The following is an 18,314-nucleotide window of genomic DNA, read 5'->3' on the forward strand; positions in this document are numbered from 1 at the left end:
GACACTCTAAGCGAAAAGTGAATGGTGGTAGGAAATAGAATTAATGACCTAGGCTATATTATTAATAAAAATAAAGTCTTGAAGAAATAACACTGGTGCTTTGTTTTCCAAAGTCTTCCACAAATAGGTACAAATATATAGAATTAGAAATGTCAAGTAGGAAATAAGTATCAAAACAGAGGGAATTTTAAAAATCATATGAAAATAGTTTGTACAACTCCATATAAGTACATTTGAATTCCTAGATGAAATGGTTAATATTCTACAAAATTTCAGCTTTACAAAACTGACCTAAGAAAAAACAGAATTAAATGGACCAATTACCAAATAAAACAGAAGAAAATTCAGAAAACAGTCCCAGACAAAATCACCAGGACAACGTGGTTTTGCATAGAATTTCTTTCTAACATTTAAAAATCAGATAATCCCAAGAATACATGAACTATTTCAGAGCACAGAAAAGATGGAAACATTTTACATTCTATGAAGTTAATATAATGCAAAGGTCAAAACCAAAGATTGTTTCAAAAACAAGACAAATTTTACTTATGAATACCAATTTTTAAAATTAGATAAAATATGAAAAACAGAACCCAATAGCACATTAAAAATGATACATCATGAAAAAGTAAAATGTATTTCAGAAATATAAAGATGTTATTCCTACATAAGGAAATCCATTAAAATCAGAAGATTTTTCTCCTTAGAGGAAGAAAGTTCAATCAACATATTTAACATCCACTCGTAGTACCATTCAGGACATAGGCATGGGCAAGGACTTCATGTCTAAAACACCAAAAGCAACGGCAGCAAAAGCCAAAATTGACAAATGGGATCTAATTAAACTAAAGAGCTTCTGCACAGCAAAATAAACTACCATCAGAGTGAACAGGCAACCTACAGAATGGGAGAAAATTTTTGCAATCTACTCATCTGACAAAGGGCTAATATCCAGAATCTACAAAGAACTCAAACAAATATACAAGAAAAAAACAAACAACCCCATCAAAAAGTGGGCAAAGGATATGAACAGACATTTCTCAAAAGAAGACATTCATACAGCCAACAGACACATGAAAACATGCTCATCATCACTGGCCATCAGAGAGATGCAAATCAAAACCACAATGAGATACCATCTCACACCAGTTAGAATGGCAATCATTAAGAAGTCAGGAAACAACAGTTGTTGGAGAGGATGTGGAGAAATAGGAACACTTTTACACTGTTGGTGGGACTGTAAACTAGTTCAACCATTATGGAAAACAGTATGGCAATTCCTCAAGGATCTAGAACTAGATGTACTATATGACCCAGCCATCCCAATACTGGGTATATACCCAAAGGATTATAAATTATTCTACTACAAAGACACATGCACACGTATGTTTATTGCAGCACTATTCACAATAGCAAAGACTTGGAATCAACCCAAATGTCCATCTGTGACAGACTGGATTAAGAAAATGTGGCACATATACACCATGGAATACTATGCAGCCATCAAAAGGATGAGTTTGCATCCTTTGTAGGGACATGGATGCAGCTGGAAACCATCATTCTTAGCAAACTATCACAAGAAGAGAAAACCAAACACCGCATGTTCTCACTCATAGGTGGGAACTGAACAATGACATCACTTGGACTCGGGAAGGGGAACATCACACACTGGGGCCTATCATGGGGTGGGGGAGGGGGGAGGGATTGCATTGGGGAGTTATACAAGATATAAATGATGAATTGATGGGTGCTGACGAGTTGATGGGTGCAGCACACCAACATGGCACAAATATACGTATGTAACAAACCTGCACATTATGCACATGTACCCTAGAACTTAAAGTATAATAATAAAAAAAAAGAAAATAAATAAATAAATAAATAAAAACATCCACTCATGTTAAAAGCAGCCAGCCTGTTGCTTAATGGGAAAACGCTAAAAACATTTTCAACTAAAATCAGAAACAAAGAAACCCACTCCACACTGCTACTCTTTAATTTTATGATAGAGATATTGGCCAGTGAAAGTGGATAAGAAAAAACAAAGGAAGCATACGAATTTGAGAGGAAGACCTTAAAGCTCTATTAAGAAAGGATATGGTTTTACATCTAGAAAATTCAAAATAATAAATTGAAAAGCCATTAAACATATGAAAACATACTTTGATTTGTTGTAAGTGAAATATAGGTTAAAACATCATTAACACATGATTTCAGACCTATCTAATTCTTAAAAAGTCAACTTAATAACCTTCTTTGTAGATATATACCATGCCAATCGTGGTAAGGTTGAGAGATCTTGTTCTACAGATATGTATTGAATTATTTATGAAAAAACATTATCATGTCTGACATTTGCTTTGAAATAATCTGGTAGGTGGAAAGTTATCGGGCAGATGAAAGAAGAATGGCTATATATTGATAACTTAGAAGCTGAGCAATTGATTATACTATTCTCTCAAACTTAGTATATGTTTGAAACTTTCCACAATAAAAAGTGAAAGAACATTCCTGTAGTTTCAAAAGATGCAACTAAACTAAGCCAAAGGCAAATATGTTATTTAGAGAAAAAGTAATTTTTTGGTTGATGTTAATTTATGTTTTCAATTGTGATCTGAAACCTTTCATGCGGGCACTCATCAATTAATTCTAAATGATCCTTAAGTAGAGTTGAAATAAAAATTAACTGCCTTCCTAATAGAACAAAAGAAAATACACTAAAGAAACTTCCCCTTCCCTCAGAAACATGCCTTCTGTTCTCTTGGTAGTCAGAAGGTCTACCTGACTTAGTACTTAGAGTACTTTAGCCACCCATAGTTTAATTCTAACCTTCAGGGCATAAATGTGGTTACGGGAACGAGTATTTCATAGTCAATTAATATCTTGTGCTTGACAGCTTTATTTTACTGACACTTTGTACACGGAATGCAAAGAAATATCGCTGATACCTTATCTGCCTACTATTTTGAGCTTTCCGAAGTGCCTTAAGAATATTTAAGTTGTGGAGGTGGGCGGATCACGAGGTCAGGAGATAGAGACTATTCTGGCTAACACGGTGAAATCCTGTCTCCCCTGAAAACACAAAAAATTAGCCGAGTGTGGTGGCGGGCACCTGTAGTCCCAGCTACTTGGGAGGCTGAGGCAGGAGAATGGGGTGAACCTGGGAGGCGGAGCCTGCAGTGAGCCTTGTCTGGGCCACTGCACTCCAGCCTGGGCGACAGAGTGAGACTCTGTCTCAAAAAAAAAAAAAAAATTTAGTTGGTTTCTGTTAATTTAATACGTTAAAGTCACATGTTCATAGCTTGTCAAGGCATTCTTGAGATCATTATCCAGTACACTGGCGAAGAGCACCAAAGTTTGTTTGGGTAATTCCAAATGTGGAGTAGCCATCAATACCTAACTGTCGCATTTGCCAAGCTCCTCACTGGCGAGCAAGGAGTATATCCTCAGAGCCATGCAAAATGCCATGCAAATAAGAGGTAGTAATGAGGGTATGTTAGATGGAAAATTGATGCTTATACGGAGGATCCCAGTTCTCTGAGCCCTGACCTATTCAATTAACAGCTTTATGTGTTCTCTGCCAGCACAAATTTCACTTTTGAATACAGTTTCTCTGTGCTTTGCCTTTTCTCATGTTATTTGAAACTATTCCTCTGAAGATATAAATATTCTATTTTGAGAAGGTTTTGTACTCTTGTGCAACTTAAGAGAAAAATGAGCTCAGGGGCCAGACGCAGTGGCTCATGCCTGTAATCCCAGCAATTTGGGAGGCCGAGGCAGGCAGATCGCCTGAGGTCAGGAGTTCAAGACCAGCCTGACTAACGTGGAGAAACCCCGTCTCTACTAAAAATACAAAATTAGCTGGGCGTGGTGGTACATGCCTGTAATCCCAGCTACTCAGGAGGCTGAGACAGAAGAATCGCTTGAACCCGGGAGGCGGAGGTTGCGGTGAGCCGAGATGGCGCCACTGCACTCCAGCCTGGGCAACAAGAATGAAACTCCGTCTAAAAAAAAAAAAGAAAGAAAGAAGAGAAAAGAAAAGAAAACAAAAATGAGCTCAGGAAGCCAGACCTGGAAAGCACTACAGTGATCCTTTAATCTAAACACTCGGCCGGGCGCGGTGGCTCAAGCCTGTAATCCCAGCACTTTGGGAGGCCGAGGCGGGCGGATCACAAGGTCAGGAGATCGAGACCATCCTGGCTAACACAGTGAAACCCCGTCTCTACTAAAAAGTACAAAAAACTAGCTGGGCGAGGTGGCGGGCGCCTGTAGTCCCAGCTACTCGGGAGGCTGAGGCACGAGAATGGCATGAACCCGGGAGGCGGAGCTTGCAGTGAGCTGAGATCCGGCCACTGCACTCCAGCTTGGGCGACAGAGCGAGACTCCGTCTCAAAAAAAAAAAAAAAAAATCTAAACACTCATCTCACTGATAAGAAGGGAGAATCCAAGTCCTTGCACTCAGATGCATACCTCTTCCACAAATGGCTCATGAAATTAATTTCATTAATCATGACATTTGCATGGCTGCAGATAGCTTAAATAAATTTATACACTCAACAAAGTTGAGCTCCTTCTATATGACAGCCACTGAGCTGAGCTCTGTGAATTCAGCAGTAGACAAAAGAGATCAAGTTTCTGTGCTAATGGAACTTACATTAAACAAAAATAGGGGAAGCTGAGAGGTAGAGAGGGGAAGAGTGAATCCATGGGCAACTTCGTTTGAGATATTCTAGCTATGGAAATTCTGTTTCTGCGTATATCCAGGATAAAATTCCCTTTCCATATAAAATAAAAATATTCCTACCTTGTTTCTATCTAACACACTTTGTATTTCAAATTATAATAATAATCTTGGATTTTCCTTCTCTGCATGTGACTTCTCATCCAAAAATTGAGGGGCTACACCGCCTGATTACTTGGGTTCCTTTTTACCTTTACAATTATTCATTAAACAGAGCCTCATGGGTGTGATACATTTCAGTTCTTTTCCCTACTCTTTTTAGCCCCTCGCCTTCCCATGAAGTGCTCCTCTATATCTAAAAGTCCTCCTGGTTCTTGTGGTACAGCTTGTGACACCACGATAAGGACTGAGTGAGATGCACTTCCTGAAACACTGTAGTCTTCTGACCTTTTCTTCCCTTTTATATCCGCAGAACCAAGAACCAGCAAGACCATCAGCCACTGTGCAGGAATAAACAAAAGGTTAAACTTGTCAGCCTTTTGATCCTTCCCACATCATTTTTTTAGCCCAGTTCTAGGAAAGTTTGCCAAGACTTTTTTTTATAGTGTATTTGCCATGCAAACAACCAACAATAGAATGTTGAGGCTATATGATTTTAGGATTCAAAAAAATCACATAATAATAAAAAGAGGAGCTGAGCCAAATACTGTGTTTGTGTCTGTGTGTGTGTGTGTGTGTTGAGAGAGGTAGACATAGAGAGAGAGAGGAGAGTAGTGATATAAAAAATAAGAAGTAAAATTCATTTTTGAAAGAAGCTTAGAAGTGAACTATCTCATACGTAGCTTAATATGTCAAATAGCCTATGGAAAAATAAAGATTTTTCCACAGTGCCAAGCTTTGCATTCATTTCAGGTGGAATTTGTGTTAAATGTCACAAAGTGTCCAGCACCAACTTACAGCAAAGAGGCAGTGTGGGCCACAGTGGAACTGATTTGTGTTAGCCTAGATTATTCACTCTGGATTAGACTTTGACTAGGAGGTGGCACCAGTACTGCCCCAGGCAGGTTTATGTGCAAACAACAGAGAACAGTCTGCCTGCCAATCAGGAAAACATGATAGGTCATGCAGTTGGCAAGTGGTACTATTCTCATTCTACAAGTGGGAAGTAATCTCTCATGCCATGGTCCTGTATCTCCTCTCCTCATGTCTAATTCCCCTCCATGCTATAAGGTTAAATGCAAATTTTCCTTCCTCTGCAGTCTTCTTGGATCACTGCAGTCCATGAAGACACTGTTTTGTTTGAATTGAAAACACAATCAGGATTTGACTCATTTATCAATTAATCATTCTATCTTGCAAAATTACATTGTATTTTCTCACATCCTTATTTCACTTTTAAGTAAATTCATACCTTGTCAGAAGCTAGACTAGAACTTCCATTTTTAAAATTTTCATCTTTGGGCCTAACACTATGTGTTGAAGACATTTAACTAGATTTGCTCATGACTTAGCGTTTCTTGAGACTGTCAAGCATGCATACACACACATTTGCCAAAAAAAAGAAAAAAACAGTTAACTTTAAGCAAAATTATGAAGTATGTAGATGTGTCTTATTGACGCCACTCTTTTCATTTTTTCAGGGAGCCACAGAATCTAGTGTCTTCAATGTCACACCCCCACCCCAAAAACTCTGCTCAAAGAATTAAGGCTTTTGCCTAGGGAAGAATTTGGCTTTAGTTACTAATATCTTAGAATAAATTTAAGCACTGTCTTTTTTTCTGAAAATTAACAGTTTCATCCAGTTCTACTGGTGAAATGACAAACATTATCACCCTCCAAAATAGTTTTACATGAGCAAGTTTAGAGGAAGAGAGAAAAAGGTAGAGTGATGGTGATAACAGACCTTAAGTGTGGGGACAAATCATACCACTTCAGCAGAAAACTCCTCTAGCTACCCATTTGGGTTGACCAAGAGCAGCAAGTAAGAATAAGAGCAGCAACATATTCAATGATACAGTCCTGGTAAAATATTTTACCAGGCTGGATGTGGTGGCTCATGTCTTCCCAGCACTTTGGGAAGCTGAAGAGGGTGGATTACTTGAGCCCAGGAGTTTGAAACCAGCCTGGGCAACATGGTGAAACCCCATTTATACAAAAAATACACACAAAAATAACCAGGTTTGGAGGCATGTGTTTGTAGTCCCAGCTACCAGGAAGGTTGAGTTGGGAGGATCACCTAAGCCAGGGAAGGTCGATGCCAGTCAATTCTATGCAGTCACACAATATAGACATTTTCCAATGTCTATATTGGAATAATTGAGACATGTGTATCCTTCATGGCAATAATTGAGACATGTATCCTTTTATTAAGGAAGACTGGTCTTGATGGGTGCTATGGATCTCTTCCTAAGAAATGATTATTCTTTGTCTAGATCTTTTTTTTTTTTTTTTTTTAAAGAGAACACCGATGGTCAGCAAAAATCTATCCAGAGAGCTCTACTAGTGAAGAAAGTGTGTTATACGGCAGGAAAGCTTTAGAGCAAAAGTATGAATTTGCAACTTTAAAAACATCCTACCTCAAAAAGCATTAATTCACAAAAGAAACATACATTCATAATAGAGTATAATGTAAAGCAATGCAAATATTCCAAATGATATAATGATACCAGATTATTTGATGAGTACCTCATTCTATTCTTCATCATTATTTACCCAAAGACATAAAAGTTTTCAGTTTCGATAGGTAACAATATAAAAACAAAAAAAGTTTTAATTTTTTGTACATGCACATGTACCAATTCTTTTTACACATAAAAATTTATTAGAATTATCTAGTAATTTTAGATATGTCTGTATTAGTCCATTTTCATACTGTTGTAAAGAACTGCCCAAGACTAGGTAATTTATAAAGGAAAGAGGTTTAATTGACTAACAGTTCAGCGTGGCTGGGGAGTCCTCAGGAAACTTACGATCATGGCGGAAGGTGAGGAGAAAGCTAGGCATCTTCTTCACAAGGCAGCAGAGAGAGCGAGATAGCGAAAGTGGGAAGAGCCCCTTATAAAGCCGTCAGATCTTGTGAGAACTCACTTACTATCATGAGAACAGCATGGGGAAACTACCCCCATGATTCAATTACCTCCACCTGGCCTCTCCCTTGACATGTGGGGATTATGGGGATTACAATTCAGGATGAGATTTGGGTGGGGACACAAAGCCTAACCATATCATGTCCATAGAATAGGCTGTTGTTGAAATTTAATTTTAATTATCCCAGAATGCTTAAAGAATACAGTGTTTTCTGGATCTTCAGGAGTGGGGAAGTCTTCCTCCCTCTCACATAATACTGAACCTTTGCAATCTAGAAAAATCTGCATAGGCCTTCCTTCACATGAGATATGACCCATTTCTATTAATATAGCCCATGATTCAGGAAGTTGTGCTGAGCAGTAAATTATTTTGCTCAACTCAAGAGTGGAGAATTCACCAAGTAGGTAATTGTGTCATTCAAATACATGTCCTGGTATTCTCGGTGTTACCAGTACAGGATTAAAGCTTGTCATGTCAGTTGTTAAATGTTTTAAATTAAAAAGTAATAATTTGTATACAAATTATATAGAAGGCTCGTCCTGCATGGATAGATGCAAAACATATCCCTCTGCTTTTTCCTTCCATTATCTGTCTATAAGTGATGTCTCTCTGTAGGATATCTGCATCATCTTGAACTGGGTTTTCAGTTCCCTGTGACTCTCTCCTCTTCATAATACCATCCTCCTAATCCCAAATGCACTGGTTTTAAAACACAAGTCTATGACTTTTTACTTTAAGTTCTACTATTGCTGTGTGATATGGTTTGGCTGTGTCCCTACCCAAATGTCATCTTGAATTGTAGTTACCATAATCCTCATGTTTCATGGGAGGGACCCAGTGGGAGGTAATTTAATTCTGGGGGCAGTTACCCTTATGATGCTCATGTTGTTTTCATGATAGTGAGATCTCACAAGATCTGATAGTTTTATAAGGGGCTTCGCCCTTTGCTCAGCTCTCATTCTCTCTCCTGCTACCCTGTGAAGAGACTCCTTCTGCCATGATTGTTTCTTGAGGCCTCCCCAGCCATGTTGAACTGTGAGTGAAACCTCTTTCCTTTATAAACTACCAGTCTCAGGCAGTTCTTTACAGCAGCATGAGAACAGACTAATACACTGTGGCAACTGATATTTTGCATATTTTTCCATATGAGGTGATATGATGTAAAAAGATTTGTACTGAGTAAAATACTAGATGTGCCTTTACCCCTAAAGCTGCTTTGATCAAGTTAATTTTGAATATGGCAGAATAGAAGTATTTGACTTTTTAACGCTGAAAATTAAATTTATGTTGTATTTTGATATAAAGCAAAGGAAAATCAACTTTAATCAAAACATACTTGTTTTCCCTCTCCTATACAGACCGACCAAGACCATCACTATGACCGATGGAGACTATGATTATCTGATCAAACTCCTGGCCCTCGGAGATTCAGGGGTGGGGAAGACAACATTTCTTTATAGATACACAGACAATAAATTCAATCCCAAATTCATCACTACAGTAGGAATAGACTTTCGGGAAAAACGTGTGGTGAGTTTTTAATTGTACTGCTAACCTTGTCACTCATCCCCCTATATAAAATAAGAATCAAGAAGCTATGTTTATTGCACTGGAGTCTCTTTTGTCACATGAGATTAATAACCTGTCATTTTAATTTATTTTAGACTATTATTTACTACTTTTCAAATATAAATAACATTTTCCTAGAAAAGTATTAAATGGCACTCTCTTGTCTCCCAAAGTATACAAGGAAATCCAAATCAATATTTTACTGATTTGTATAGTGTGTTTTCTACAAATTCTTAAGAAATCTTTCAAAACTTGAATTATTAGAATCTAAAAACATTAACTCTGATCTGAGTTGAAGTCCTCAATAAGAGCAAGTGATCATTTCCCCACTCTTAAGAACGAAGTTAAAAGTATGATTGGCAAATATCTGGAACATGAGCTTTTTCTAAGTTCTTGCTGCATTTTTATTTATGTGTAGACTCAGCCATCAATCACTGGCTTCTTATGAACAGAATGTGAGACACCAATCATACTATTTTCCAAGATAAGGGAGTTTAAGTGAGAATCACAACCACTTCCTTCTCCTATGCTAGACGCTATTGACAGGAATAAGGATATTGTGACATGTGAGATGTGTAGCATAGGCACAGAAGCTCAGCCAGATTTACTGCCACCCTGGGTATCCTTGATTGCCAAGATGGCTGTGGCTTCCAGCTGATGTCACAAATCTACTCATTCCTTGAGAATTGGGAAAGAAAACAAAAGAAATGGTAATTGGAAGCCATTGCCTTAGAAGTTGAATCATGGTTTCTTATATTGTGCTGGACCTGATCTGAAAGTCAATACATGGTTGTGTAGGCTTAGCAAACTCCCTGACAACCCATTCAGGGTTTTCCTGCCTTCTCTCCTTTCCAGTGTCTGGGTATATGTCCTTGCAGAAATTTCCCTTTAAAACATATTCACTAAACTATACTTAAGGAAACTGAGTAAATATTAAGTATTTTAGGCTTTGCTTAAACAATAAAAAGACCAGAATTTTTTAAAAAATTAAACTTTCCTAAAAAGAGCCTTTGACTAAATGACTAGTGAAGAAAGGCTTGAAATGTCCTGTGTCAACTTATTGAGAAATCCTGTGCATATTTCATGGCTAAGTCATTTTGAAAGTCCATTTTACAGTAAAAGATATTTGGGTATTTGTAAAGCACTTTACTGTTTTTAAAAAAATGCTTTAACATCTGTGATTTCACTGAAGTTTGCAGTTTGAAGTAACTCTGTAAATCAGGAAGGGGTTATGGATCTCAATTTAGAGATAAGAAAATAAGACTCAAAGAGGTTAAATGAAGAGTTTGTGTTTGAACCTAGAACTTGGGTCCTAAATCTGATGTTTGCTGCCTCATGAGGAAATGACAGAAGGTGTCTAATTTAAGTTTGCAATATGCCTAAACTGTGCTGAAACTCATACTTGCACTTGACATTTACAAGTGAGAGTACATGTGATAATTCTGGAAAAAAAATATAGAGCAAATATTTATTCTGCACTATGAACTTTGATTATAGTAATTGAGAAAAAACATGCTGAGTGAACCCAGAGAATTTGAGTATTGACAAAATCCAAAGCAACCTCAACTAACGAACATTGTATCTTTCAGGTTTATAATGCACAAGGACCAAATGGATCTTCAGGGAAAGCATTTAAAGTGCATCTTCAGCTTTGGGACACTGCGGGACAAGAGCGGTAATAGTAAATTGCTTTATTTCTAGCTACACATAGCTTAGAAAAACTTACTTTAAAATGAATGCTGTATGTGAATTTGAAAAAGAAATAATATGCAACTCTTCTCCTGGTTTCAAAATAGACATTTGTATCCAGAAATAAAAATAAATGATTTGTAATTAATTAATCACAGTAGCCATGTGCAGTTGGTACGAATTTCAAAAATCAGACTTTCAAAAATCTCTCTGAAGATTCTTGCTCTGCACTGTCTTTGCACTTTTTAGAAGAAAAAAAGGTTCTCTGGATTTAGTTGAATGAAGATGGGAAATTAACACCATTATAAGTGCTACTTGAAGAGGGAGTTGAAAAAAGGGTGTTAAGATCTTCCTTGTCTCTTTCTGTTATTTCATCACAGCCTCTTTGTCCCGTGTTGTGCGACTGGCTTTGTCCTTTCAGACTTTGATCATAAACAATTGCCCTCCAGCTAGAATATTTTACTCTTTTCCCACTTTTTCTGATCCTCTCCTTGTACCAGGCCCAGCTCATATTTCCTCCCCTCTATGAAGCCTGTCTGAACATCCCAGCTGAAATAAACTCACTTTTCCTCTGAACTACTGCAGACACCAGTTATTTCACCCTTAAGGTCTAAAATAATTATATGCCACCTTGTCATAAAGTGAACATTCTATTTCTGTCTTTAACTGTTGTTCACTGATTCACTTGGAGCCTTCTCACCCCAACAAAATTGTCATCTTTACAGGTGTGGAGATCTTGCCTGGCTGTTCAGCATTGTCTCTGGTACAGTGTCCAAGCTAATACACGGTAGTGTTAATTCCTTAGAGCTGGAGGTACTATTCCATTGTCAGATGAAAAAAAAAGAAAAGAAAAGAAAAGAAAAGATCCAAGATTTCAAAGTGCAAAAGACCCCAAGTTAATGAATCTTTTCAATATTAGATTAAATTAAAAGTGGCAAAAAATTGGCAGAGAGGATATTTAGAAGGCACATACCTCCAAATCCTGCATCGTATGTCTTAGAATGCTTATGCTTGTAAACACTTCCGTCTTTGAAATGCATCCAAAGCGTTCTCGCTTTCAGTGAGTGTAAACGCCAGGAGAGGTGCTGGGCCCTCTCTGTTAGCTTTTTTGACTGTGAATTCCATTTACACACACCCTTCAACACTGCTGGTTCCTCTGAAGCCATTCCTCACAAGAATCTCTGTTCATATGTCAGTTTTGTTGTCACAAAGATGTATGTTTTATAGAGCACTTTAATTCATTTTTGAAGTAATATGAGAAAATGTGGTTCCCATATGTCCTCGCACACAATATGTCAGCCTTGCATGATGGCAGCCTTCTCTGTCTGTCCCCTGAAGGCAGCTGCTCTGGGGGGAAATGGGGAATACTCAGGGCAGCCTTCGGAACACTTGGGTTATTCATCCCTTGAGAATTTTGCATTCTGTGTATATATAAGGTGTAGCTAAGCAAGATAAACAAAGCCTCACACCTCAGCCCCGTGCCTAAGGACATCTGGCTGTGCAATCCATGTAAGAAAATGGGTATTGATAGAAGTCACATCATGGGAAGGAAGAGAAAACCCATGGCCCTTATGGAAACTTAAAGGATACAGGGTACAGACTTCATTCCCAGTGAGGGGGAAGAGTGATAATGTGGCTTTGGGGTCTGTTTCTTCTGTGATCCTAGTGTTCTGGAGCAAAAGGGGGTCATCACTCAACGTGCTGGAAGCTAATATTATGATACTGGATTTTGAGAAAAGGAAAGGTTTTATTGCAAATCGACTTGCAGGGAGACAGGAGGGTCAAGCTCAAATCTGTCTTTTTGTTCTGTCTTTTTGAAGAGTATTTTTATTAGAAAAGGTTTGGGAAGGGGTGGGTTCTGAGATTAACAGGTGATTCGTGGAAGGAAAGGGGAGGGCTGGAAAGTCCCTGGACATGGGCACTTATCTCTGCATTCTATCTCAGGGGTCACATGTGGAAATTCAAGGGGAGTTAGTATGAAACATGTGGTAGAAATTCAGGCTGTGACATTAGCAAGCTTGTTCTGTATAGATTCCAGTTGGCCATATCAGTTCCAGTCGATTTCAGCCAGTTCACTTATCTCATAAGCAGAGGAAGTTTCAGTGTTTCAGCAAGTTACTTCCTTCTTTATCTGCCATCCTGCAAACTCAATTCCTGTTCATCATTGGTTTCTTTAACTCTTTGGAACATGGTTTCACTGGTTCCTCCACGCTGCTGACTCAATAGACAGAATGAGATGGGTGGGGGAGGCTGGAAATGAATTACTTGTCTCCTCATGGGGGAAATGGGGGATATCAAAGATACTGGACAGAATAGAGCAGGATGTCTGTTACTCCTCTGAAACAAGCATGTCCTATCTATGCTGCTATGGAGGAGAAATTGTTTGCCCCAATCAGATCACTATGGCAAGCATGTTTTTCAGTAACTTTGTCATACACTCTGGGCAATGAGAGGAAATAACACAAAGTCTTGTCCTCAAATGAGACACACACACTTAAGGAGAGAACAAAGAGCAGTTTTCCTGGCATGACACAATTATGGTCGAGTAGGAGACAATTTTGTGGGTACAGCTAGTCTCCAAAGAGGGATAACTATTCAATCAACGCACTATAATCTCTGTGGGATTCCAAGGAATGGTAGAAACAAATCCACAAGAAAAAACTGAATAAATTTTTTTGGTATTTCTGCTCTACATTTTTAGATCATGATGATGCCCTACAAACAAATCCTACTTTGAAAATAAATAGCAGTGAAAATATCTCTTCTCCCATCTTTTCGTATGAAAAGTATCATTCTCTGTTGCAGTCATTTACATATTTAATAATTGCATATATTTTACTGTTTCTTTCTTTCTCTTGCGCTGTTTAACTTCACAAATATTTAGTGAGCAAATACCATGTTCTGAGCCATGAAAATATGATGGATAGCAAGTTAGAAACACAGCTCCCTTACCGTTGGAGCTTACAGTCTAGGATAGAATTTGGATAAATAAACAATTGCAATGGAGCCTTAGGAAAGTAACAGGAAAACAAAGACATAGGCAGGCCCACCAGGAGGAGTGCATAGCCCACATGCAGTGTTGGGAAGGCGCCTTGGGAAAGTGATATTTCTTCTGATACCATTATGTATGTACTCATGCACAATGTATGAGTGAGTACAATCCAGGCTCAACGAAGTGGTAGGAAGAAAAGGAAGCACTAAGACAAGGTAACCCACAGAAAGACCAGCATGTGTGAAAGCCCAGGAGAGCAGAGTGAACTTTCTAAGAACTAAAAGATCAGCATGTCTGTGGGTAGTCAAAGGGATGAAGCTGGATAGATGAACAAAGATCACTTCCTGCAGAACCTTGCCAGCTTTGTAAGGAGTTTGTACATTAGCTTATGAGTGATGTCTAATCATTAAAAATGTCATTAGTAGAGCATTGATATAATCTATGGGAAGAAATGGAATGGTGATAGGAGTAGGGTCCCAAACAAAACTGGACACAGGAAGCCTAATGAGAAAGCTGTTGAAGTTGTCCAGGTGAGATAGAATGGGTTTGGAAGTAGAGCAGTGGTAGAGTAGATGGACAGAAATGAGCAGGTCAAAAGATATGTGTTAACTGTAGACATCAGGTGAAGGAGGAAGGGATCGTGGCAACCAGAAGGATGGTGATGTATAAATGGAAAAAGAAATTAGGAAGAGTGGCCAGTTTGGTTTTGGATATATGAAGTTGGAGGTGCCTGAGTTTCCTCCAGGTGGAAGTATCCAACAAGTAATTAGGCATCTAACGTGAAAGGCAGGAAACCTCTAGATCTCTAATTTTGGGCTTCTCAACATACAGGCTACAAGTGAGCCAGGGAAGGGGATAAGATTTTCCAGTCAATGTATATAGAGTGAGAGGGGTCAAGAGTAGACTTCGGAGGAAACCAACACAAAGGATCTACAAATTAGCTAAAATAGGAGACCAAAAATTAGAAGAACATTTAGAATAGGAAGCATATCTCTAGTTCAAAGTTGTGTGCCTTTCTAAAAACCCATTGCCAAATTCAAAAACTTCGCTGGTCCCTGTATGTGGTCTCTGGTTTTGCCCATTGCTCGTATTGAAGTGAATCTCAGCACATCTTTAACTTCACTAAAGATGGTTGGTGGTGACTGAGGTCGGGGGTGGGGGCATGGAAAGCTGACCAGGCAGGGAAAAACTGCATTGCACACGAAAGAGCAAATTGTCCAAAATCCTGATTAGAAATGAGAGTTCTTTCTTCCTTTCCTCAGTGACTATGTCTCTTTTCTGTCCTGACCTCCACTCAGTCCCTCAATCATCTTCCTTTTCCTCGTGAATCCTAGATGCCAACCTGAAGCTCAGTTTTATCCCCAAACAGTGCTTTTTAAAAAGAGTTTTGTCGTCAATATTTTTCCTTACAAAAGAATTCCAGTTCCTGTAGCTAACAAGTTGCGGTTTCCTTCATATCATCACAGGCATTCATTTTCAGGCTACTGTGTGCCAAGCTTTCTTCTGAGCACAGACAAGAAAGATGGAAAGTATAAGTTAAAGTCCCCACTCTAAAGTGCTTTACATTTTAATTGTGGACCGCAAAATGCCCATGAGCCAAAAAGATTCCAAGAAGCTGTGTAAGCAAATCCGTGATTGAATGTTACAAACTGTGTGTTTAAAGTGCTATGAGATCAGAAAGCCAGGAAGTGGTCTTAAAAAAAAAATGTACAATCCAATCTTCTCCCTTCGTTCTTCAGCAGTCTCTCTGCCCACATTCCCATTTCCCTAGGATATTCCATAAGGGCCAGCCACGGAGAATTCATGCCTGAAAGGGAAACTGTTGTTTGTGTTGTTGTCAAAGTTATGTGGACTAACTTTCAGAACTACCCACTGTGTTTCCTTGGCAGGTTCCGGAGTCTCACCACTGCATTTTTCAGAGATGCCATGGGCTTCTTATTAATGTTTGACCTCACCAGTCAACAGAGCTTCTTAAACATCAGAAACTGGATGAGTAAGTGGGACTGAGTAATGTGCATTGGCCGCTTTGGGACCCAACTACCCTAGGTGCTTGTTGGTCTTGCAAAATGAAACCAGATTGGGTACCACAGATGAACTTTCAAAGTCACGAGTTTAGTATTGCCTGTGTCACTGCATCAACTTCAAAGTGGTGGCCTTTATGTGGACCACCCTAGGTAGCTTGGAATTGCATTTTCCTTCGATATTTTTAGAGGAAGTCTATGTTGCTTTATCACCACTTGTATTTAAGATCTTTATTATTGTCACTGAAAGGCCATTAATTCCACTTTCCAGTAAATCTTGAAGGACTTCTTAAACCTAAGTGAGCTACTATATTTGACCTGGAGAGATCACAGGGAAAATCGGCAGTATTTTCTGAGAGGACACTGGCACTTAAGGTGTGTTAAACACTAGTGGGTTAATTAGGCATGAAACCAGAGCAGACCAGTCGCATAATGATAAGGTGAGGCACAGCACAGTGTGTTGGTTGGTCAGCTTGCTTGGGAATTTTACTTTTAAAAAATGGTTCAAATGTGAGGAAACCGTGTAAAGACAAATCTCCAGCCTCCGTGGAAACTTCGATATAATACAAATTGAAATGTTGCCTAATAAATTACTGAAGTCATATTGACATACATCAACACGGGAGAGAAGTATTGGAATGTTCCTTTATGTTTTACTTGATGTAGTAATAAAGGGCATATTTCATTTGCATTTTTTATTGCAAATAAGAATTTTGATCCTAGCAGGATATACAAGTAGCAGGACAGCTGAGTCGTCCTATGGGGCTGCTCTTATTTCCAGATTTGTCTGGGCCATCTGTAGCTAGAGTTGTATTTTTTTAAAAACTAGATCATGTTTTTCTCCTGCTCAAAGTCCTTCTGTAACTTTCCATCTTACCCTGAATAAAATCCAGAGTCCTTCACTTACCTGCAAGGTCACTGTGATGATGTCTGGGCTTCCTCCCTAGTTCCCTCTTACTCGGGCCAAGCTCACTAGACTCCAGCCAAACTGGCTCCCATGCTATTCCCAATATGAAAAGCTTGCTATTCTCTTTATCTTGTTTCCTCTTCTCCCATTTACAGCCCTGTGCTAGTTGCTTCATTCCCTTCAAGTTCTGGCCAAACCTTATTTATTTCTTGACTGACCACACCATCTAAAAATAGTACTCATCACTCTGTATCGCCTCAACACACTTTATAACTCATGGCCATCACCTGATAATGTGTTATGTATTTTTTGGTTTACTTTTTGTGTTAGTTCATTCTTGTCTTGCTGTAAAGAAATTCCTGAGACAGGGTAATTTATAAAGAAAAGAGGTTGAACTGGCTCACAGTTCTGCAGGCTGTGTGGGAAGCATGTTGCTGGCATCTACTTGGCTTCTGGGGAAGCCTCAGGAAACTTACAATCATGGTGGAAGCTGAAGGGGAAGCAGGCACATCTGACATGGCAGGAGCACCAAGTGAGCAAAAGGGGATGTGCCACACACTTCTAAATAACCAGACCTAATGAGAACTCACTATCATGAGAACAGCACCAGGGGATGGTGCTAGACCATTTATGAGAAATCCTCCCCAACGATCCAGTTGCCTCCCACTAGGCCCCACCTCGAACAATGGGGATTACATTTCAACGTGAGACATGAGTCCAAACCATACCATTTCTACACTCCAAGTTTTACCCAAACCTTATTTGTCTCTTGACTGACCACCCCATCAGAAATAGTACTCATCACTCTATATCCCCTCAACACGTTTTAGAGTTCATTCAGTCCCAGCCATCACCTGACATGATGTGATGTATTTTTGGCTTACTTGTGTTTTTGATGCTTTCTACTACTAGGATGTAAGCTCTTATGAAAGTGCAGACTTTTCCATTTTATTTCAATGCAATATGCCACACCTGGGTGAGTGCCTGGCACACAGTAGATGTTCAAAATAGATACATTTCTTATCACTACATATTATGCAAAATTGATAATATATTTTGTATATAATTCACTATTCTATATAATAATTATATAGAACCACTCTCAGTGTGGGTTCAATAACCTTGTAATCAATGGGGAAACAAATTCTGACTTTCATAATTGCCTCTCCAAATGAATGTTTATCTTAGGATCTGTCCTTTATTTCCATTTAATACTGTATTTCCTTACCCAAATTTTGGTGGTAGCATTAGATTCTGAGGAGACAAGGAGATAATAAGCTTATTAAATTCTTTCAGAGAATGGTTTGTTTATCCTTTTTCAAGGCAGATGAGAGTCTCCCTTGTTTTTAAACATCTCCAGAAGGATAT

General features: G+C 38.7%; 1 protein-coding gene across 2 annotated transcripts in view; it reads left to right on the top strand.

Moving 5' to 3' along the window:
- RAB27B (RAB27B, member RAS oncogene family) overlaps positions 1-18,314 on the top strand; it is a 190,977-nt gene that overhangs the window by 163,919 nt on the left and 8,744 nt on the right. For both annotated transcript variants that reach the window (XM_033238124.1, XM_033238115.1), the window contains 3 exons: positions 9,127-9,298; positions 10,927-11,012; positions 15,908-16,011. In XM_033238124.1, coding sequence (XP_033094015.1) covers positions 9,146-9,298; positions 10,927-11,012; positions 15,908-16,011 — 343 coding nt within the window. In that variant the 5' untranslated portion in view covers positions 9,127-9,145. The remainder of the gene's footprint in view (positions 1-9,126; positions 9,299-10,926; positions 11,013-15,907; positions 16,012-18,314) is intronic.

This window comes from Trachypithecus francoisi, unplaced genomic scaffold (assembly GCF_009764315.1).
Source record: "Trachypithecus francoisi isolate TF-2019V2 unplaced genomic scaffold, Tfra_2.0 Contig01474, whole genome shotgun sequence".
NCBI lineage: Eukaryota > Metazoa > Chordata > Mammalia > Primates > Cercopithecidae > Trachypithecus > Trachypithecus francoisi.